Source organism: Chiloscyllium plagiosum, unplaced genomic scaffold (assembly GCF_037043375.1).
Source record: "Chiloscyllium plagiosum isolate Xiang-an unplaced genomic scaffold, Cpla_swu_hap1 HiC_scaffold_12, whole genome shotgun sequence".
NCBI classification, from domain to species: domain Eukaryota; kingdom Metazoa; phylum Chordata; class Chondrichthyes; order Orectolobiformes; family Hemiscylliidae; genus Chiloscyllium; species Chiloscyllium plagiosum.
In genome coordinates, this window is record NW_028270150.1 from 70,666,083 (window position 1) to 70,690,553 (window position 24,471).

At 39.4% G+C, this 24,471-nt stretch overlaps 1 protein-coding gene across 11 annotated transcripts in view; it reads right to left on the minus strand.

Annotated features, from left to right (window-relative positions):
- The window catches only part of dmd (dystrophin), a 2,003,576-nt gene that overhangs the window by 1,179,659 nt on the left and 799,446 nt on the right, over positions 1-24,471 (minus strand). For all 11 annotated transcript variants that reach the window (XM_087992890.1, XM_087992895.1, XM_087992900.1 and 8 more), the window contains 2 exons: positions 7,721-7,822; positions 3,274-3,381 (listed from right to left, as the gene is read on the minus strand). In XM_087992890.1, the coding sequence (XP_087849016.1) occupies positions 3,274-3,381; positions 7,721-7,822 (210 nt within the window). The remainder of the gene's footprint in view (positions 1-3,273; positions 3,382-7,720; positions 7,823-24,471) is intronic.

Here is a 24,471-nt window from a genome sequence, read left to right on the forward strand (position 1 = left end):
GACTCCTCTGCTCCCTGTCCCCATGATCCCAGCCTCTGATACCCCTTCAAACAACAGCATACCATTTCAATCAATGCTTCAAACATGCTTCAAAAAGAATATATGTACTGGAAATGGCATGGAGAAAAGCAAGGCAATTTATTTCAAGTCTTATGGTACAAATTAGGAATGAAGACCACAGACTTTTGCTTAGGAGGGTGGAAGGAACTTGAATTAAGAAATGTGAAATAATAAAATCTTGATAATTGTCAACCAGAGATTATTTAGAAGAACTTTAAGGTGAGAGAAGAAGGATTTAAAAGGAAGGACCTTAAGGACAACCTTTTCTACACAGTGGGTGGGTCATATATGGAATGAGTAAATGGTAAATGCATGTACAGTCACAACATTTAAAAGGCATTTGGACAGGTACATGAACAGGAAATGTTTAAAGAGATGTGGGTCAAACATAGGCAAATGGGACTGGTTTGGTTTGGTTTGGAAAAGCTGATCGGCATGGACAAATTGGACCAAAGTGTCCATTTTTGTGCTGTAAGGCTCCATGTTTTTTATGAGATGTGAGCATAAGGAGAAATTTCTTCAGTTATAGAGTGGTGAATCTGTGGAATTCATTGCCACAGAAAGCTGTGGAGTCCAGGTCATTGAGTATATCGTGGAGTCCAGGTCATTAGACGGGTTGCACCTGAACCAGAAAGGCACCAATATCCTGGGAGGTAGGTTTGCTAGCATTCTTCGGGGGGGGGGGGTTAAACTAATTTGGCAGGGGGATGGGATCCGGACTTGTAGTCCAGCAAGTAGGTTAGCTGTTTTTCAGGATGTCCAAGAATGTAGGGAGGCTGTGGAGAAGGTAGCACTGACAGGGAATACGTGCAGACACAGAGATGGGGTCAAGTGTGTATACGTCAACGCAAGGAGTATCAGAAATAAGGTGGGTGAACTTAAGGCGTGGATTGGTACTTGGGACTACGATGTTGTGGCCATCACGGAAACGTGGATAGAAGAGGGACAGGAATGATTGTTGGAGGTTCCTGGTTACAGATGTTTCAGTAAGATTAGGCAGGGTGGTAAAAAAGGAGGGGGTGTGGCGTTGCCAATTAGAAATGGTATAATGGCTGCAGAAAGGCAGTTCGAGGGGGATCTGCCTTTGCAGGTAGTATGGGCTGAAGTCAGAAATAGGAAAGGAGCAGTCACCTTGTTGGGTATTTACTTTCAGCCCCCCAATAGCAGCAAAGATGTGAAGAAACAGATTGGGAAACAGATTTTGGAAAGGTGCAGAAGCCACAGGGTAGTAGTCATGGGCGATTTCAACTTCCCAAATATTGATTGGAAGCTCTTTAGATCAAGTAGATTGGACGGGGGAGTGTTTGTGCAGTGTGCCCAGGAAGTTTTTCTAACTCAGTATGTAGGTTGTCCGACCAGAGGGGAGGCCATATTGGATTTGGTACTCGGTAACGAACCAGGACAAGTGATAGGCTTGTTAGTGGGTGAGCATTTTGGTGATGGTTTCAAGCCAAGATAGTCTGTGACATAGAAAGGAACTTGCAGGTGGTGGCGTTCATACATCTATTCTGCCCTTGTTTTCTTTCTGGTAAAGATCATGACTTTGGAAAATACTGCCAAATAAACTGTGGTCAGAATTCACTAAAAATGAGAATATTTGGAAAATTGCAGTACAGTACAAATACAATCATGAAAACAAGGATTTTGAATGCTTTTAAACATCACACTGGCTGAATTAGAGTTTTGTGAGGACCAGTTTTGATGGGTTAGTGACGTTTAATCTTTGACAGTTATACTTTGATTGGTTTGGAGACGCCGGTATTGGACTGAGGTGTACAAAGTTAAAAATCACACAGGTTATAGTTCATCAGGCTTATTTGGAAGCACTAGCTTTTTTTTATTGGAATTGCTTAAAAGAATGAAAAACATATTTATTTCATAAATCCCTGCAGAAAACTGGTACTAACAGTGATTTTTTTTACTGTTATAAGGTCAGCTTAGCTTTGTTTATGTCAAGCAGACTTCTGATGGTTTCATCAGATGGATTGAACCTTGCATTTAAATTAAAACAACAATGTCACTTGTTGATTTGTATTTTGCAGTGTCATGATCGTAGATCAAAGCAGGGATTTATCATAAGGTTAGTTTGTGTTCCCTTCGAGAGCTGAGAAGAAGAAAAGATGTTTTTATTCTGAAACAAATAGGTTTGGGACAGTCAAATGGAGTTACTCATTCCCAAACAAAGAACAATAGCACCAGGGTCTGCCAAGGTACAAAAGATCCAGCTGTGATGGATGACAGAAAATAAATGGAAAATGAGTAACTGACCGTAAGACCACAAATCTGTAAGACCTAGAAGTAGTCCATTCAGCCAATTTAGTCTGCTCAATGAGATAATGGCTGACCTGATAATCCTCAACACCATTGTCCCGCCTTATCCTGTAACCCTAGATCCCTCGTTGATTAAAGATCTGTTTCTGTCTTGGACATTCTTAAGAACCCAACCTTGATAGTTCTCTACTGGAAAGAGTTACATATATTTGTTGTGATCAGAGAAGAAATTTCTCCTAGTCTCTGATTTATGCAGGTGATTCTTTATTCTGGTTCTAAGCTCTCCCACATGGGGGATCAATTTCTCATCATCCACACTTTCCAGCCTGGCAAGAATTTTGTTTTTCAGCAAAGTCTCCTCTCATTCTTCTCAATTCCAATAAGTACAAGTCCAACCTACTCAAACTCTCATCATAAGAAAATCCCTTCCTACTTAGAAACAACCAAGTGAATATTATCTGGATGACCTCCAATGCCGATGTAACTTTTTTTTAATATAAAGGGACCAAGACGGTTTGCAGTATTCCAGGGATGGTGTGAATAATGCCTTGTATAGTTTAAGCTAGAACTTCCTATTTTTATACTCTATTCCCTTTGAAATAAAGGCCAACATTTAATTAACTTTCCTACCACCTGTGGAATTTTGTGATTTACACCAGGTCCTGCAAATCACTCTGTGCCCAGCTTTCTTCAGTCTATCCTCATTTTTAAAAAAATTGAATAGTTATATTATTTTCAAAGTACAAAAATAATAAAAGAAGAAATACTGAGAAATTAATTTGATAATGTGTAATTTAACATTGGCTAAGGGCATTTAGTGATATGAGTTTGTCTTACCCAAATCATCAACCTGCAGTATTCATTACAAGGCTACCAACTTACAGGATAATTATTATCTGATCACATTATTAAAAGACCACTTTGAAAAGCTATTACACTTACCGCTAACTTTCGCAAATTAGCAACCATCTCATTCTGGTCTTTGAAACCAGTTGTCTGAATCTTTTCCACCGATTCTTCTTTCTCCATCAACCATGCATCAAACAGGGACTAAAACAAATCAGAAGGTTTATGTTAAAGACCTTGCTTTTCAAATTGAGGTGATGAGAACACAAGCAAGAACAATTTTTAAGTTAGACTTGCTTCTCAAACCATGCAGAAACCAGATCAGGCCAACAATTGTTGTAGCAATATCTTTTTACTGAAGTAGTCCTTCAAAACCAGGAATGACTTGCTTTCAACTCCAATTCCAGGCCTCTGAGAAGGTCAATAAGTCTGAGATCTCTAGATGTGGAAAAGTGTTAGCGTTTTGAATGATACAAATCTCTGTGGGCGGCACGGTGGCACAGTGGTTAGCACTGCTGCCTCACAGCGCCAGAGATCCGGGTTCAATTCCCGCCTCAGGCGACTATCTGTGTGGAGTTTGCACATTCTCCCTGTGTCTGCGTGGGTTTCCTCCGGGTGCTCCGGTTTCCTCCCACAGTCCAAAAATGTGCAGGTTAGGTGAATTGGCTGTGCTAAATTGTCCATAGTGTTAGGTGAAGGGGTAAATGTAGGGGAATGGGTCTGGGTGGGTTGCGCTTCGGCAGGTCGGTGGGCCTGTTGGGCCGAAGGGCCTGTTTCCACACTGTAAGTAATCTAATCTAATCTCTAGCCATTGATCATAGTCAATGATCGGATAAGGTGTTTTGCTTTGGAAACCCATTGGAAAGGAGTTCAGTCTACTGGATTTTCCGCAAAAGGCCATTTTCTCATACATTTCAATGAAGGAGCTCAGTTTCTGAGAGGTCATACACAAGCATCACCTGCAGACTGAACGTCTATGACTCCTAATATGCTCTATACTGTGTATGGGTTAAGCAGTGCTGGGTTCAAAGAATTTAACTGTGGCTTGTTACCCATCAGTTTTCATGCTTCAGCCATCATCAGGAAAATTTAATCACAATCCTGTAAATACTCCATTTAGTTTTAACCATCTCCTCAAGAAAGAGGTGAAACTACAGATCTGACACAGGACAGAAGGATTGAGTATTATCCCTAATGTTGTAAATTTATAGCTTTATCAATGCCAAACTGTCACGACTATGAAAACAAACTGCCAGTTTTAGCTGTGCAGCATTCTTTCCCTTTTCTGCCACTGCTGTTTATTAATGTTATAGAGTGTTACCAAGGTGAAAAGAAAAACGACAGTGTTCCATAATGGGATACCACTGAAAATCCAATCCACGAGTCATGGTTTTTAGGGTGACTTAAAAGTGTATTAAATTTACTTTAATAAAGCCTTACAGAAAATAGATTCTTAAGGGCCATAAGATTTATAGGAGCAGAATCAGGCCATTCGGTCCCAATCTATCAAAGCTGATATGTTTCTCAACCCCAATCTTCTGCCTTCTCCCCGTAACCCTTAATCACCTTATTAATCAAGAACTCATATATCTCTGTCTTAAACACATTCAATGACTTGGTTGTACAGCCTTCTGCAGCAGTGAGTTTCATAGATTCACCCCACACTGGCTGAAGAAATTCCTCCTCACCTCAGTTCTAAAGGATTGTCTCTTCACTCTGAAGCTGTGCCCTTGGGTCCTTGATTCTCCTATTCATGGAAACATCTCCATGTCCACTCTGTCCAGGCCTCTCAGTATTTTGTAAGTTTCAATTAGATTCCTCCTCATCCTTCTCAACTCAACCACTCATCATATGACAAGCTCCTCATCCCCTGGATCATTCTTGTCAACCTCCATTGCATCCCCTCCAATGTCAGCATCCTTAGACTGGGGGCTCAAAACTGCTCATAATATTCCAAATGCAGTCTGACTAGAACTTTATACAGCCTCAACAGTACATTTTTGCTCTTGTGTGCTCGCCCCCTTGAAATGAATGCCAATGAGCCTGCATGTTAACCTTACAAGAATCCTATACTCGGCCTCCTAAGGCCCTTTGTGCTTCAGATTTCTGAAGTACTTCCTCAGAAAGAAAATAGTCCACATTTCTGTTCTTCCTACCAAAGTACATAACGTCACACATTTGCACATTCTATCTGCCACTTACTAGCCTATCCAAATAGTTTTGCAGCCTCCCTGCTTCCTCAACACTGCCTGTCCCTCCACCTATCTTAGTGTGATCTTCAAACCTAAAGACAATGTTCTCAGTTCCTGCACCCAGATCATAAATGTATCAAGTTAACAGTTGTGGTCTCAACACTGATCCATGCAGAATTCGACAGATCATTAGCTGCCATTCCAAAAAATACCCCTTTATCTCAACTCTCTGCCATCTGCTAGTCAGCCAAACCTTATACATGCCAGTAACTTACCCCTAACTCCCTGGATTCTTATCTTATTTAGCAGCCTCATCTGATGCACTTTGTCAAAGTCCTTCTGGAAATCCAAACTGGATATTTATCTAAGTTAGCTTGCTGAGCTTGAAAGTTTGTTTTCAGACATTGCCATACTCGGTAACATCATCAGTGAGAGTCTCCGATGGGGCACTGGTGGTATGCCCACCTCTCGAACTATGAGTCTTGACTCCTTCAGGTGGGTGATGTCATTTCCGTTTTTTTTTCAAGGGAAGGTCGATGGGATCTAAATCGTTGTGTTTATTGATGGAGTTCTGGTTAGAATGCCATGCCTCTAAGAATTCTCGTGTGTGTCTTTGTTTTGCCTATCCTAGGATGTGTATGTTGTCCCAGTCAAAGTGGTGTCAGTCTTTGTCTGTATGTGCAGAAACTAGTAATAGTGGGTGATGTCTTTTGGTGGCTAGTTAGTGTTCATGTATCATGGTGGCAAGTTTTCTGCTGGTTTGTCTGATGTAGTTTTTTTTTTACAGTTCTTGCATGGTATCTTGTAAATGACATTAGTTTTGCAGGTAGTATCTAATGGATTCTTTAGGAAACATACAACAGCATCAACAATATCCTGACAGGCATAAAATTCACAAAAGAGGAGGAGAACAACAAGACTCCCATTCCGAGACGTGACAGTTGACAGTACAGTTAACGGAGAGCTTCAAACCAGAATCTACAGAAAGACAACCATACATGAGCCAAATACTTAATTTCAGAAGCAATCCTCTCAACACACACAAACAGAGCTGCATCAAGACATTATTTCAATGAGCTATATCAAACTGCAGCACCCAATAACTACAAAAAGCAGATGAAAAATATCTATGCAATGTTTTCAAGAAAAACATGAACCCAATAAACACAATCCACCGATTCCTCAGGAACAAACCCAAACAAGCAGACACAACACAACCAAAAACTATAGCCACATTACCTTACATCAAAGACATATCACAAATGACTTCCAAACTACTTTGCATCATGCTAGCCCACAAACCTACCTACACACTTAAACAGTACTTAACGAACCTAAAGAATCCATTAGGTACTACTACTAACTCACATACTTATCATCAACCTGAGCTGCAAATCTTCTCAAAAATCACTAATTCAAATAGGATGTTGTGAAACTTGAAAGGGTTCAGAAAAGATTTACAAGGATGTTGCCAGGGTTGGAGGGTGTGAGCTGTAGGGAGAGGCTGATTAGGCTGGAGCTGTTTTCCCTGGAGCGTTGGAGGCTGAGGGGTGACCTTATAGGATAAATAGACAAAGTCTTTCCCCGGGGTGGGGGAGTCCAGAACTAGAGGGCATAGATTCAGGATGAGAGGAGAAAAAACTTAAAGAGACCTAAGGGGTGACTTTTTCACATAGAGGGTGGTGGCATGTATGGAATGAGATGCCAAAGGAAGTGGTACAATTACAACATTTAAAAGGCATCTGGATGGGTGTGTGAATTCGAAGGGTTTATAAGGATATGGACCAAGTGCTGGCAAATGGGACTAGATTAAGTTTGGATATCTGGTTGGCATGGACAAAGTGGACTGAAGGTTCTGTTTCTGTGTTGCACATCTCTATGATGAATACTGGTTCTCCTTTGTGTAACTTCATTACCTCCTCAGAGAATTTTAACATTCAGTCAGCATGATCCATTCCACTTGAAGGGGGTGTGCAGGCTCTGCCATATTTTACACACACTTTCAAATACTTCTAAGTTTCATCCTTAATAATGGACACTAAAATCTTAATGATGACCAAGGTCAGGCTAACTGACCTATAATTTCCTCACTTCTGCCTCCCTCCTTTCTTAAAACAAAAGTCTTATTTTGCTGCTTTGAAGTTAATTTAGCTTTGATAAGACCATCAATGGCTTAGTTGACATAAAAAGAGCTTTATAGTGACAGCTCTAAGCAAGGTGTTAAGATTGACCACAGCCAATATGAAAAATCTGGTTACTTCAAGGCATTTAAATGAGATTTCCTTACCAAGAATTAACTTCAATGTGATCTAAGTCTGAACACTAGCAAGGTAATTAGTAGTGTGAGCTACCTGTTCTTCAGTGAAGTACTGCCATTTAAAAAGTATCTCTTGCAATAATACCCAACGCTCTTCAGTCCATTTGCATATAGCTGCCCATCTCTCTCCAAGAATCTGCAACACAAACAGATTATTAAAGGCATTGATTAAAGAAGAATATTTCAAAGTTAAGGTACTTTCCCAAGTCAAGAGATTCCACTTTATATTAAGTTCCATTATGTAGGTCACTAAGGCTTTAGATTTGCTGTATTGATTTGTGGGGTCAACCCTAACACTGACCACAGTCACCAGAACAGACAAAAGCACTGCCTTCGTCTGAGGACTCCTGGTCTCAGTATACATGAGAGTTTTCGACTGCTTTGCTTGGGAAGCAGTTCTGCCTCACCTTAAATAAGATTCTTCAAGAGTAGGGGAAAGTCTGCAGTAAGGATATTACTATAATCTTCACAGTTGAAGAATGTTTCAGTCAATGCAAAACGAGAGGGCACAGGTTTAAGTTGAGAGGGGAAAGTTTAAAATGGGACCTGAGTAGCAACTTTTTTCCAGACAGAAGGTGGTACATATATGGAATGAACTGCCAGGGTAAATTGTAGATGCAAGGACAATTATAATATTTAAAAGACTTTGCACAGACACATGAATAGGAAAGAATTCGCGGGATATCGGCCAAACATAGGCAAATGAGACAGGTCCAGTTTAAGAAACCTGGTCAGCATAGACGAGTTGAACTGGAGGGTCTGTTTCTATGTTGTGTGACTCCATGATTCTAAATCAGCCACAATATGTGGTGATGGAAGGGGTAGGGTTCTGGCATTTGGGCTAGAATTGAGGGATGAACCTTGAAAATGAAGAAAGACAGACTTTTAATTTAATTTAGTGAATCATTTGAAAAGAATTCCTCTAAAGGAGTTGTGTGACTACAACTCATGTTTTCCAACCATGCCAGTGACAACAGACAATAGACAGGTGCAGGAGTAGGCCATTCTGCCCTTCGAGCCTGCACCACCATTCAATATGATCATGGCTGATCATCCTTAATCAGTATCCTGTTCCTGCCTTATCTCCATAACCCTGGATTCCACAATCCTTGAGATATCTATCCAAATCTTTCTTAAATGAATCCAGAGACTGGGCCTCTACTGCCCTCTGGGGCAGAGCATTCCACACAGTCACCACTCTTTGGGTGAACAAGTTTCTCCTCATCTCTGTCCTAAATGGTCTACCCCGTATTTTTAAGCTGTGTCCTCTGGTTCGGCACTCACCCATCAGCGGAAACATGTTTCCTGCCTCCAGAGTGTCCAATCCTTTAATAACCTTAATCAGTGAAAAGGAGAACTGACACCAACCAGAGATATCTTTCACTGGCACTTCTCAGGTCATCAGTGGGGATCTCAAAGATGTTCTGGCACCAAATTACCCACCTACTCCCAGTCCCCAACTACTATAAGAAACTGGTCGAATATGCATACACCCTGATCTTGGGTAGAATGGCAGATCTTTGCTCTGGTTTATAAACTAAGAAAAATAGAGAAATATTATAACTTTGTTAGTGATACAATTGTTTTTGAAGCACTGAACAGGTCCTAGAAGGATTACAGCAGTTTGATGTACAGTGTAATCACAAAGGGAAAAGCAAAGATCATGAGGAGCTTTGGCTAAACACTATTGTTTCCTTTAGTTGTTAACAATTCTCCATTCTTCGAGATTGTTTTTTTTTAAAAGAACAAAATGGAACTTCATTGCTCACGACTCTAATTCTCTGGGAATGTTTTACTAATCAAATATTGATAATCCATCATAAAAATGTTGTTAAGAAACCAACTCAAAATTTACATTTCATATATTTACATTTTCAGGCTGTTTTTTTTTTTTAATTTTGCTGAACAAAGGTTCCTCTTTAGCAAATGAAATAACACCATAAAGTGGACAATAATGTGAATGCCTCATCAGTACTTACATGATATTACAACAGCTTTGAAAAGTCAAAGTCTTAAGTATTTTAGAGTACAAGCTGTATTTGAGACACTAATACACATCTGCAAATAATAAATAATGGAAAGCGCAGGTATATACAAATCAAGATATTGACTCAGGTTGATGAAAAAGAAGTTTCCCCAGGGTGGCCTGACATGGACATCAGCTACTTGATGTGAAACAGCATGCATAATTACAAGCCAGATTTGGGGCCAATGAATGCTTGCCAGTACATAACCTGAGGCAGAGTGCCACACCCCCAACCCCATGCTCCTTAAATAACAATTCTGTGGAATGACTATCAGGTACATGGACAGGAGCTCAGAGGTAGCTGATTAGAATGGTAAACCTCAGAAAAATACCACCACCAGCCTGCTAACTGGCAAATGTGCGCTCAGAAACACATTTGGTTCCGATTGGTGTCCCAAAGCTCTCAGAAAAGCCCTGTATATTAATTTTATTTCCCTCCCTATAGATGTAACTAGATCTCCATATTTCCAGCATTTTGTAGCCTTCTGTAGTCTTTGTGGATTACACAGCATTGTCTGTTATGGGAGTAAGCTATACAAATGAAGAATTCTCCAGGTTCAATTCCTGGAACACATACATGCCAATGTCAGTACTTCACGGACTCTCATCAATTACTAAATCATGCTGCTTTAATCAAGATTTCCTGATCAAAATCAGGACAATTCAACACAATCCATTCCTTCCGAAGGTCACCTTAGAATACCTTGCAGTCCTCTCTGTACTCTACGGAATTTGCGCACAATCACCTGTCTAATGTTTAGCACTCAGCAGCCAGTGGGAATATGGAAAATTGCTCTCCACAGTGACCCAGTACTTACAAACTGTCAGCTTTTCATACCAACAACCGACACTTGCATAGGTGTGTTAGCACTCGCTGTCAAATGCAAGACTAGCTTACAGTGAAATGGCACCAAGTGACATATAAGAACTTCAAACCTTCTGGAGATACACTGCTTTTGCTAATCATGCACATTACATTGGAAAAACTAAATAATACAAAATATATCAAAGGGACTTGGGCAACAGACAATCAGGCAGTGTGCTGATCTGGAATAAAATAGACAATCAAGGATCAGATGTGAACATGTCAACCAGAAGCTCTTGGCTGTAGCTTTCAATGACAGTGGGGGTGGTGAGATTGGTAATGACTATACAGAACAGCACAAAGAACCATTATAGAGCTGCCATTATAGAGTTACTGGGCGGGGATAGGTGTGAACACACACCATACAAAGATCGTCCAGAATACATTTCTGATTTTTATCCATGAAGTGTGATGTTGAAATTTTTCTTTTCCGTGTGGGACTTCTCTCTGGTTCAGTATTGTCAGTGCTTCCTATAAGTTGATCCCACATGTAGATATTTTTTAATAAACCGGTTCAGGAAATACTTGTGACACACATCTGAAGCAGGTGGGACTTGAACCCAGACCTAGAGGTGGGGACACTATCACTGCACTACACACTCTCTCCAGATGATTTTTTTTAAAAAACAACCTGTTCAGATATGTTGTGGGACACCACTGGAACAAATAAAGCTTTAACCCAGGCCTTTTGGCTCAAAGGTATGGACACTACCACTCTACCCTAGGAGCCACTAGATGTTAACCCTATCAAGTCAATGTAAGCATATACAGGATGGCATTGATTGGCCAGTTACTTGAGCAAGTATACAGAGTTTGTTCTGCTATAACATGGTAATTGAGTTTTCATGTGACCTCATGCAATACAAATAATGGGTCAATGGGAAAAAAAACAGGGTTAGGGTAAACCACCAAAAATAACAGTAAATATTGAAACAAAAATAATAGTTAGTCTAACATAAACTACAGCACAGTCTAAGTAAATGTTAAAATCATACACATTAATGAAATAATATAGTAAATTTAACACTATAAGGGGTTTCAGAGTTTGCTGAGTTGCAGTTGAGATATGTATTAAAACAGGAGCTGAGGATCATCAGCAGCATAGACATTACTTTCAGGTGCAGCCCTGGGTGCAAGGTTAAGACAAAAGAAAATATTTAGTCCGGAAGTGGATCACTGTGGTTCATTGTCCTCAGATGTTTCTTGGGGGTTGGCTTAAAAAAGGTATCTTGATTTTACTGCTTTGCTATCTTTCTTACATGAAGAAGTTGATCATAGGATGCTACGTAAGACTTTATGCCATGAACTGCTAGCCTGCTATGTTCTGCATTGTGGTCATTGTCTTCTAAGAGCTGCAATTGCTTCTCAACCCACCTCAGGACAGAAGACAAAAGAGAGGTAGAAAGCTCTCGTGATGCTGCATCCTGGATTTCATCGTCTTCATCTCCAGCTTCAGTTTCCCCCGCAGCAACAAGTTGTTGTAGATCAGCTGTGGAGAGGTCTTCGCAATGGGGCTCAAGCAGATCCTCGACATCCTCAGCCTCCACTTGTTCAAATCCAACTTGCTTTGCAAGAATGACACAATGTTCTTTGATTGCTGGAAGCTCCTCTGACGGTTCAATGCCTTTAAAATCATGAAGAAAATCTCAGAGCAGCTTCCACCAAACTGAATGCAAGCAGTCCTTACTGACATCACCCCAGGCCACCACAATGATGTCAATAACATGCTTAATGTTAAAGCTCTTCCAAACTGAAGGAGACTGTCCTTATTATCCCCCTCAGTAGCTGCAATTAGCTTCCTGAATGTGCGCCTTAAATAACAAACTTTAAAATCTGCTATTGAATCCTGGTCCCTGGATTGACTGCGAGAGATTGTGTTCAGATGTAGAAATCGCACTTTGATGTTTTCAGAAAGCTCAGCAATGCTGGGAGGATGGCTCGGTGCATTGTCCAGAATGAGGAAAATCTTGAAATCTAAATTTTTTCTCCTGCAATCATTTCTAAAACCATCATCGCCAACTTCAACAATAAGGTCAGAAAAAAATTCCCGATCATCCAACCTCTTTTGCTTCACCTGAAGTAAACACTTCGAGCAGGCCTAAGGTCAATGGGTATGGAAATAGGAGTTCACATTTTAAAAAAATCATTCCCCAATTCACCGTCATTTTACAGCCAAATTGCATTGACGAAATGCATGTTATAAAAGGACAACCTATATCGTGAAGTGAAGTGGAGTCAAGAGATATATGTCTTAAATGTTTCATTCTGTGGATAAATCTATCTCAAGTAAAGACTGCCCTTGGATTCTTCCTTCACCAATGGACGACCTGGAGTATACATTAGAAAAGAAATTCCAACAAGACTTAAACACTTGATGTTAACTTGTGTGACTGCATAGTCTTAGAGATGGAGAAATACTCCTCCTTGATACAATCTGCACACTGCAAATTCGCACATGTACCCTTGTGCATTCCTCCAAATTTATAAGAGGCAGAACTGATGAAAAATACAGTAAGGTAAGGTTGATGAATATCCCAGAAGTGGTTTAATTTTGCAGAATACAAATTACTGAATGAAAATAGCAAAATTCATGCACAAAATTCAAGTTGTTTTTCAATATTTCCTATACTCTGAATTGTAAGTGAAAAATAGGAATAACAATTTGTTATTCTAAGTAACTGACACAATATTTATTTTTTTCTTTTCCAATCAGCAATCAACCTACCTTAATTATTTATTCTCATAGCTCTTTTTTAAAGGAAGATCTGACTGGCACTGAACATGGATCTTTATTTTCTTCCCTTATTGTTAATTTTGGAGCAAAGCATTAGCTACTCCTGTCTGAAATCTCTGACGAACTCAAATGAATCAACATACCTTAATCCAATTAGCTATGAATCATCATGGACTGAATATCTAACTTTCATCATTCAACGGAACAGATTGCATCTCATTCGTACAGGGAATGTGTCATGCAGGCTGTGATCTTATATGATTGCAGAATGGCACAGGATTCAGAGGAAACTAATTTGCATAGTTTTAAAGATTTTTATGTGACACTTTCAACCTCATGCCTTTGCAACTCTCCAACAAGAAACTCAATGTTATCAGGGTATGACTAAAGCATGACCTTTATCAGAGATGTGCACTCCAGTTCCAGGATTCTCAACAGGACATAGAAAATCATTAAACTTGATTTTATAATGAGGAGGGAAGGTTAGGTATTTTACTGTACAACACTCCCTTTGAGATCTTCATTAATGAATTTGAATTTCACTGTAAAAGCGAATCAGTGTGTATATGTTTTGGGTATTTGCAAAGTATTTCAGCAATCTATTCACAAGAATTTTGTGTTGTCTATAGAGTCACTTGGACAACTGCTGGGGACAATTGGCACCTGCCGGGATGGCAGAGTGACTCAGTGGTCAATACTGCTGCCTCACAGTGCCAGGGACCCGGGTTCGATTCCAGCATCAGGCGACTATCTGTGTGACGTTTGCACATTCTCCCCGTGTCTGCGTGGGTTTCCTCCCACAGTCCAAAGATGTGCAGGTCAGGTGAATTGGCCATGCTAACTTGCCCATAGTGTTAGATTCATCAGTCAGAGGGAAATGGATCTGGGTGGGTTACTCTTTGGAGGGTCGGTTGGATGCATTTGGACAAAGGGCCTGTTTCCACACTGTAGAGAAGCTAATCTAACTAGCATTTTCTAATTATTGTGTTAAAATGGCTATCACTCAGGTTTGTGATGGGGTCCATATTAAGGACACTGTATGGCCCTTTACCAGAGGATATTCATTGTATAAGAGTTGTCCAATTATATGGAAGTGGAAGGCATTAATTAGGGCTTTAATTGAATACAAAAAGAGGCACTCACTGAAATCTGAATGCAGTTAAGATGGGAGACACATTCTTGCAACATTTACACTGTAAATAAATGACAGCTTATCTAAATATTGGCTCCAATATTCTCCTTTATCAACTGGCTTCTTGGAATCTAAGAGAGTGAAACTCAAAGGTAGAGACCCCAATTGTTAATTCATCACAGCACCTGACCTGTCAACAACAGTCATTTAGGAACAAGTTCCCAAGGTGGTGAAAGGTGCTTTCATCTTTCTAGTCTTCATCAAAAGACAACAAAATTAGTGTGGGCCAAGGTTATCGCATTCAGCATTTCCTGGTTCACAATATGCACTGTTGCAATAGAAGGGCTTCTTCCAGCCATTAAATCAGATTCAGAGCTACTTATCGCTCAATTAATTATGCAATTTAGTTCTTGTACATGTATACATTAGGCTATGTTATACATAGTATGCATTACCTTTTGAAGATATGAAAATCAAAATCAATCCTTTCAGATTGAATTAATCTTGCTTCAAAGCCATAATAAAACAAAAGGCTTCATGATGCTGGAGAACAGACTGCAAAAATTCCTCAATTTACTCAGCCTCCTTCAGTAAAAAAGCTCACATCATCAATACTCAGGAATGTTTTCAGAAATTTCCAATTCGGAGCTGTAACAAAAACGTGCTTTTGTACATTTTGTACATTATACATAATGGGATATCGGACAGCCCAAAATTACAAAAACAATCTTGTCACAGTGAACTCTCAATTGAATTACATATTTTGATGTGTCATTGGCCAGGTTTCAGGATCTCAGGTTTTCCAAGGAAATCAAGCCGATCTGTAAATGGTTATTCCCAAATTCTGCGAATGTCAAACAATAATAAAATCTTAACTCAAATCACCTTAATGTGTTGGCTCGAGGCAGAGACCTAAATTCAGGGCGAGTCTGGAATTGTTTGATTTTTTTTCTCATTTTTGGATAACCGTGTATGTTGGCATGTGTGAAAATAAATTCACTGACCGGTCTCAAATTTGAAAGATGGCCTCATGTGTGGAGTACTGCGAACAACCTATATTGATACATTGATGCAGCTGAATCATAGTTTTCGTCAATCTTCAAAAGAATAAGGGAATGATATGGTCACTGAAACATCTCAATCATGTACAATAAAACAAAGAACTGCAGATGCTGGAAATCTGAAAAAGAAACAGAAATTGCTGGAGAAACTCATCAGGTCTGGCAGCATCTGTGGAGAGAAAGCAAAGTTAACGTTTCGAGTTCAGTGACCCTTCTTCTGAACTCAACTCTCAGAATGGTTACCATTCAATCATTAACTCTGTTTTCTCTCCATCTTAACTGTGTGCTTTTCCTACTTGCAGATGACTTTTTGAAGTCAATTTTCATCTTTGCCATTTGATTTAAATGGAAGATAAATTTCATGCAGGTTCTATAACAGGTCATTGATGAGCTCCGCTCAAGTGGAAAAAGATGAAAGTTATTCACTTCCTTCATGGCGTTTGCACTCAATAGCAAAGCTGCTCTGTTAACTATCAGTTACTGAACCATTAGCAAATGGATGCATTGAAAACCAAACTGATCTTTATTGTTTCCCATGTTGAATATCAACTCAGTGGCATTAAAGTCAGAATATCACCATTTAATATTGCACTGAGTCATAACAAACATCTACTACTAGAGCCACATTCTAAAACCTGACATGAAAAGAAGGCAAACCATGTTCCCAAATCAGCTTTTTTTTTGATCTCCATCAAGTTGTCTTTTTAAGGAAACCCATATCAGTACTGAGGGGAATGTTGGCACAGCATTAGGAAGTTGCAGACATTTGATTTGTTCACAGGAAAAGAAATGGAAACTCCGCAGAGATATTATCAGCAGATTTCTTCTCCTGTCCCACTTTCTGGAAACATCCAGCAGGAATAAGACTTCAAAGGTTTCATGAATACACAGCTTTTAACAAAATAAATGAAAGGGGAAACATAGTTTGACTAATCATTAAATATTGCTGTAATAACAAAGTAGTTTTGTCTGTAGCATGGAATTAAAAAGAAAAGCCAGTTAAATTGACAATGTACGCCTTTTAAATGTTTTAAGCAATCAGTGCATGAATATTTTCCTAATTATTTTGGTTGAATTATTCGTCACATTCTTCAGTGAGCATTAATTGAAAGGCATATTGAAGGAGAAATTGGAATTTTGCATTTAGTGCAAAGGATGATCTGGTGTGCACTGAAGGTATGTAAATTATTTTACAGATGAGTGAACATCATAAACAAGGAAGTCTTCTGCTTAGCAGTTCATAACAAATCTAAAACCTGCGTACTAAACTGATAGGGAAATTGAGTCAATATGAGATAACTACAGCCTCAGCTTTTACATTGTCAGTCACCTCCAATATGAAAAAGACCAAATCTGACTAAACAATGCCCTGCATTATTCTGAAAACCTGATAGAATTTACAAGACTTTAAGAACAAGAAATATCAGTAAGTCAAATGACTTTGGTTAGAGCAAACACACACAACCATTTTCCCAGCACATCTCTCAATTCTCTGTCTCGAGAAACAAATGTGAGTATCACTTTCTTAACTTTGTCCACCTGTGCTTTTCCTTAGTAGCCTATTTCATAACACTATTGTCCATTCAACCAGACTTCAATTCTGGATTCTGACTTCCATGGGTCATAAGAACTTGGAATAGGAGTAAAACATACGGGCTCTCAAATTTGTTCTGCTATTTAATAAAATAAGGATGACCTTTTTCAATTCCATTTCTACCCTATCCCCATATCTGCATGGTGGCATCTAATACTGTAATTGTTCAACATTTTAAAGAATGAAGGGCTTTTACCCTGATGAAGGGCTTTTGCCTGAAATGTCGACTCTCCTGCTCCTCGGATGCTGCCCCACATGCTGTGCTTTTCCAACACCACACTCTCGACTCTAATCTCCAGCATCTGTAGTCCTCACTTTTGCCTATTTTAAATAATGTGCTTGAAGAAAACATCTTGAAGAATTTGAATTAGGCCACCTGAAAGTTTCCTCTGTGATCACTTCATTAATTCACTATGTGATCTGCAGCTGTTAATTGGGCTGACACTTGGCCATCACTGCAAAATATGACATGTCTCAGTACCTGTGGACTCAGTAGAGATTGGCTTTATTAAAATTCAGGCTTAATTAACATGTATGGAACTGCCTATTGTAATGAATTCAGGATGATACTAAAAAAAAGTCTCCTTGAAGGCACTGTGACAGACTTGAACATCTACCCTTTTGCAGATCTTGAGAATTTCAACATTACATAAATCTCTTGGGAACTTGTAGCAATGGCTATTATTGGAACAGTTGCAAATGGTTACTGTGATTACTTTCTGGAATATATCTTTCTGTTTGTTAAAGAGAACACAGAGTCTACTTAGACTGAAGTGGTTGTCTTTTCTGTAAAGAAAAACCCCATCAAAGCATTCTCAGGATTGAATTCAATAAATGATTGCTACATTGATGTTGGGCAGTAGGAGATGAGGAGGAATGACTCAGCAGGACTTCACAGCCTGTTTTGTACTCCAACAGTATTTTCTTTATTTTAAAGAATCTGCAGCCAATTTGTAATCAGCTATTTTGCATCACTGCGAAAACTATGTTGTCATTTAGACGGTAAATATTATCACTGCCCCTGATAACCAAACCATCAAAACTAAGCTTTTTTTTTATAACATAAAACAAAGAACTGCGGATGCTGGAGATCTGTGAAGTGTTCTTCAGTTCGGAGTGGTTTATCAATCCTGAAGAAGGCTCACCAGACCTGAAACATTAACCCTCTTTTCTCTTCACAAAGCAAGCCAGAATTGCTGAGCTTCTCCTGCAATTTCTGTTTTTGTTTTGATTTTTCAAAGCTGGTTTGTTATACAAATTGTTAGGTACTGGCTATAGTGGACTCAATACAGCAAGAACATTATCGTGTCATTGCCTTTTTGCATTGATTCTTGACACTGTTCTGAATCAAAGCAGGTTGAATCTGGAATTAAATATGACAATGCTCATTTTCTTAAGTTTAGTTCATGCATATAGATATTGCTACATTAAGCAATTCTCTGCAGAAATGCAGGTACTTCCACGAGAGCTCTCTGATTTTCAAACAAAACCTTTGCTTGTAAAGAGGTTTCAAAATAATGCTGTTTTATGGACCATGCCAAACCCCCTTCACATATACCAAGGAGATTGCCTCGATCCTAATTTCTATTTTATTCAAAGGCAAGTGTAAATTGCTGTGTTCCACGGGTAATTCATTTGGTTACACAGCTCGACTTTAAGCAAAACAACTTTATTTTTACCCGACAGTTAAAATTCAAACAAAAGAAAGAGGAATTGGTATAACTTAACTCTGTTAGACAATTTAACTGAAGAATAGATTATTTAACTACGAAACAGCAACTCTTCCAATATAGTAACATCTCTCAAACACAGCCTTGGCAAAGGCAAATTCAGTGAACCAGTGGTATTTCTTCAGGCCAGGAGGAAAGAACACCAAGAAAACATTCTTTTGCCATAGCTTCCAATAACAAACTTCAAAAACGTAGCAACTGCTAAAATCTAAACTAAAACCCCAGATCTGTGGGAGCCTGACCCTATCCATTCATGCTGCTTCTATTGGTGCAATTTAAAACAAAATCCCAAGACATCACACGCTGTTTATTTTATTGGTCTGGACCCGACAGCTCACTAACAGCTATTCCTCCTCCCAGGCTGACCTTCACCTACTCCTTTGACTATCTAACTGTTTTTTCTCTCTCTTTGGCTCTATCTCTACCTATCGTTTACTTTTCCACTCACCCACCTGTGCCCCCAAGTTACCTTCTGGATAAATTTAAACCTTTTCCTAAATTACCATCAGTTCTGAAGGAGAGTGACTAGAGGCGCAAATTTAACTGATTTCTCTCCACGGATGCTGCCAGACCTGCTGAGCTTTTCTGTTTTGTTACAATCTGTACAACTTTTCTGACAATGCATGAGAAAATAAGCTGTGAGGAGGACACAAAGGCCGCACTGGGATATCGGCAACTGAAAAGTCAGCAGGCATTAAACTGGCATATCGATTATAATATTAGGTCATAGACTTTGGCAAGAGGAATCAAAAAGCAGAATATTTTTTAAAAGAGACTCGTATATTTTGGTCTTTACAGGTAATTACTCAATAGGTGCAACAAGCAAATCAGGAGGACAAATTTATGACAGCTTTTTCTTGCACTATACGTTGTACTATAAAGCTGAAGGAAGACTTGCTGCAATTATGCATGGTTCGCAAGGCCACAACTATAGCAGTGTACACCACTCTGGCCCCATTGCCTGAAGAAGGATATACTTGTTTTCAAAGGGAGCAATAAAGTTCACTGGACTGACAGTTAGAAAGTTGGGCTGCAATATGGGGAGAGATTGAATAGAATGGGCATAAAGTTCATTACAGTTTAGAGTCTGATTGATAGCTTATTCTTAGCTATAACTTTCTCACAGCATTCAAATGGGTAGATGCTGAGAGGTTGTTTCTACTTGTTCAAGGATCTGAATCCGGGGGAAATTGTTTCAGATAAAGGATTGAGCATATAGAACTGCGATGAGCAGATGTGCCTTCACTCAGAAGACTGAATGTCTTTGGTATTCGCTACTGCAGTGGACTGCGGATGTTCAGTTGGTGAGAATGTTCAATTGTGAGATCAATAGACAAAGGGGATCTAAGGATATGGGGATAGGTCAGGAAACTGAAGTTCACCTTGAAATTCATACAAACTTACTGACTGGTGGAGTTGGCTCAATAATATGGCCTATGCCTAACCATTTTTTCTTATGTTTACATTAACTTCAGGAATGTTAACAGCTCAAGAACAGTCCAGACTATGACATGAAGACAGGAAGCAAGCCTGAAAGTGCAACACAGTGCAGACTTTTCAGCAGTTACTGATACCTGCACTTACAAAACAGCTCAAATAGCCAATGCCAGATTTGTACCAATGATGATTTCAGGCATGACTGAAGTCTGATGCACTAGATTTGTTTTCTAGAAGGTTGGCCATTCACATCACCATCACTGCAATAAACTCCAATGTGTAAATTTCAATATACCATAAACACAGCTTTTTCTGCCACTTACATTCCAAAAGTTCCTTTTTCATTGAGTTTAGTAACTCAAATAAAGCCACTTTATTTCTTTAAACTAGGAAGGCCCTCACTATGTGAAAATAACTGTGGCTATTGAAATCACACAAAAAGAAGAACCCTTAACTCATCAAGCCTAGTGTTGGCTTTCAGATCTATCCACTTGGTGTCTTTATCCATATAATTTTCAACTTAACTTAAAGAAACAAATATTCCTTTAAGATAACAGCTAACAATGTTCCAGAAAGTTTGTTTGAGGAACATGGAATCTTTTGGAAAACTTAATTCTCACAGCTTATTTGTTATTGTCTAACCCCTTTAAGAAATGCCTGATCATGTTAACACTTGCTGCTTCAAGTTCACATTACAATCCCAGTGGTTGGTGATATTGGACAAGTCAGATACCAGAGTAAAATCTGGGTTGATTGAATATATGTTTTATATTTACTGTTTGTTCACCAAGATAGTCAGTCACCAAACTTATTCACAAGACGCTGCTAATGTACTTTCAATCAAAGAAAACTTTTATGACATTAAAAAAGGTATTACATGACATAATAGCAAGTTGAAATGGTCTTATTACAAAGATTCAACCTTTTAGCCTCCAACAATGCTATAGATATTCAAACTTTCATGAAGGTGCACTCTGTATCCACTTTAATGTTTCTTGTTCAGTTGGCATGTCTATAAATTGGAGCTTTATTTTCATTAACATAAGCCACCCAACTTCTTTTCGTTGCCCTGACTATTAAATGGCATTTCCAATTAAATCAGCTTTGGTAGGCAAGTCACAATCAATAAAGTGCTGAGCTTTCTCTTACACAAGGAATTGTAACAAAACCAAGGGAACAGAGTAGAACTTGCAGTAGACAAAAGGTAGCTACATCTTTTGTCATCATTGTTCTGCATCCCAATGCAGCTAGACACGTTGTATAGAGGAGATGGCTCCCTGCATCATGGGGGTTGCTGTAACAAAACCCACAGCATCCACAGATAAAAATGGTGTGTTTCTCTTTTATTCTATTCCTGAATTTGTTCACCCTCATCATGTTATCAGGCATGATGATCAAGCTTCCCAACTCACTTAGCTCTCTAAGTCTTCACCTTTTCAATTTGCTGCACCTAAGAATTGGGCTGCCGTGTGGACCATGCTGTCTGAGTTTCCTACTCTGACTGGGCTGCAGTGTGGACCATGCTGTAAGTAGCTGGAGACAGTGCACTCCCACAGCATAATCTCCTGCCCTGTTATGACTCTGAATTCCACACCGATAAGTCTACTCACCTATTAAACATTTAACATCAAGTCAGAAAATTTATTACCTCCTCCACTTTTGCAACATTAGAAATTCAGTCAGACTCAAATCTTCAAAGGCAAACCATCTGAAACTGCTGCGATAGTTCACTTTGACACATAGCAATTATCTCATCAGCATAATAAAGCTGATGCGTTGAAGGAACATAAAAAGGTGAATGTTACTTCCTCAAGTACTGAAATCATTTGCATTATTATAGCAGCATTTTCAAGATTTTCTTTAATGAGATTTGGCAATCATGTACTATTGAGTAGTTTTCCACTGAAACAAGAACTAGAGGACTGATTACAAAGCTACCTGTCCAAGTGAGACCTACTCAAATCGTTTTCTACAGTGAAGAATAGATAGTTCAAACTTAACCATTTCAAAAGCTATTTTAGGCAAACATTTTTATTCCCAGCTATTAGAAATGATGAATGTGTGACACAGGTAACAAATGTGAATTAAAAGCTCTGCACGACAATTAGTCTCTTATATTTATATTCTTGCACACAGCTCCAATGCAGTGTAACCTCAGGAATTTCACTAAGGTAGGATTCAGTGAGCTTTCTTAAACCAAAATAAATCACTCAAAATTAATTGACTTCATCTGTAAACATCTTTGAAGGTCAATGGAAGATTCTTCATGGAGGTCAAAGGCTCAAATGTTCTGTTTTATCTCAGCCTACGAGGAAGATCTTACTGAATCTCTGCATTTCCCAGTCAGAATCAACAAAAATCTGCTGACCTGAAGCACATGTATTGAGCTTTCACTTTGCAGGGAATATGACTAACTGTTGACTTTGTTATCCTGCAGATAGGCAAGGCCTCCAATAAGTAACTCATCAGCTTATAAAATGTATCTGTAATTTTCTCCCAACTGATCATATTGATATTGAAAGGGAACGTGCATAAAGCTTGTCATGAAATCCACTGTCAAGAAGTTCGCTTGTTTAATGAGCTAGTTTCTTCCCAAATCAGCCATATCCAAATAGATGAACCACTGCCAATTCCCTGAACTCCAACACACAAGATATATTTGCAGCAATTTTCAGGATATTAAAAACGATAAATATCAGTAATTCAATGCCAAATTAAATCCACGAGTATATCCTCATAAATGCACTGCTCTATGGATGGCATGCTACAAGATTAGTTGAGATAGGGTGGAAAAAGACGTGTGCACATTATATGTAATTCTATGTAGTGACCCAGAAAGTTACAGCATATGAGATGTTTCTTTTTTTACACAGTGACCCAGTCCTCACGCTACCCAGAAACAAACGTTTATTAACAAATGAAATTATGGCTCTCATAAAGTAGGCAATTACATAATAACATTCTGTGTGTCATGTTTTTAAAAATTCTAAATGTTTCATTGCATGTATTACAAAAAGCAAGATGGTGATATTAGTTATGAAATAGCAAAATCATCTTAAAGTTATAATTTATTTGATAGTAATATTAAAGAGTCACAAGATAATTAGTTCCTTAGTTCGTGAAATCCAAGGCAGAAAAAAAATGATTTGACAGTAAACGTCAGCTTAAGTTTGGATGGGAATCAATGTGATTATAAACGGATTTTTCAAAAAAAATCAGCATGTGTACAAGTTTTCAAAGGTACCCAAGGCCGCCCTGAAAAGCTACCCCAAAGTGTCAGAAGAGATGATCAAAAACAGACAACAAGGTGCCCTATGTATATGACCATACAATGGAATGCTAGAATATCTGTGTATTGCCCACCATCACACTGGTACAGGAAGACAGTGGTCCTGATGTCAGGTGCGAGCATCTTGAAGTCAGTACCCACACTATCAGTAGGCATGTGTGTGGCCCCAGTGCTACTGGCATCATTGTTGTGGTTACAGCCCGCTTGGATCAATCACTGCCCCTCATGGCTCCAGCTGAACTGACTCACTACTGACAACCAGCTCCAAATACACAATCCCCCCAATACCTGACAGCCTCCAGACCCCTAGCGATCACCACCACCACCACATTCCCGACTCAACTTCACCCTCCTCACAAACCATCAATCTGACCTTGCACCTCTCCTGATCCTTCCCCACAACCCAACACCATCCCCCACACCTGGTACAAGATCCCTGTCCACTCGCCAGATTCACCCCTGTCCACTCGCTAGATTCGCCCCTGCTCCAGCCCCACCCCACCCAGGAACTGATAGACCTCATTCTTGTCCAGACTTCAATCTGTCTCTCCCCCTGCTGGCTCAATAAGCCCTGAATCATTCCTTCGTTCTAACTCCCCATCTGGCATAAGTCCTTGGACCTGGCAACATTATCGCACCTGTTGGAGCCAACACCTCTCTTGCATGGTTGGACACCAGCCCAATTCAATACCTACACTGCTCCACAACTCCCCCTCACACCTGCTGGATATAACAGCCTCACCCAACCTAAAGTGACTCACAACCCCCAAGCATCCCTCCCCTCCCCACCTCCGCCAACTGGACTACCTGGACCCTCCACCCCGGCTGACCTGAGATGCCCTCTGACTTGATACCCCTCCAAATGTCAAGCCCGATACAATGGAGTTCAATATCGCCCAATCTCCAGTGCTATTCAA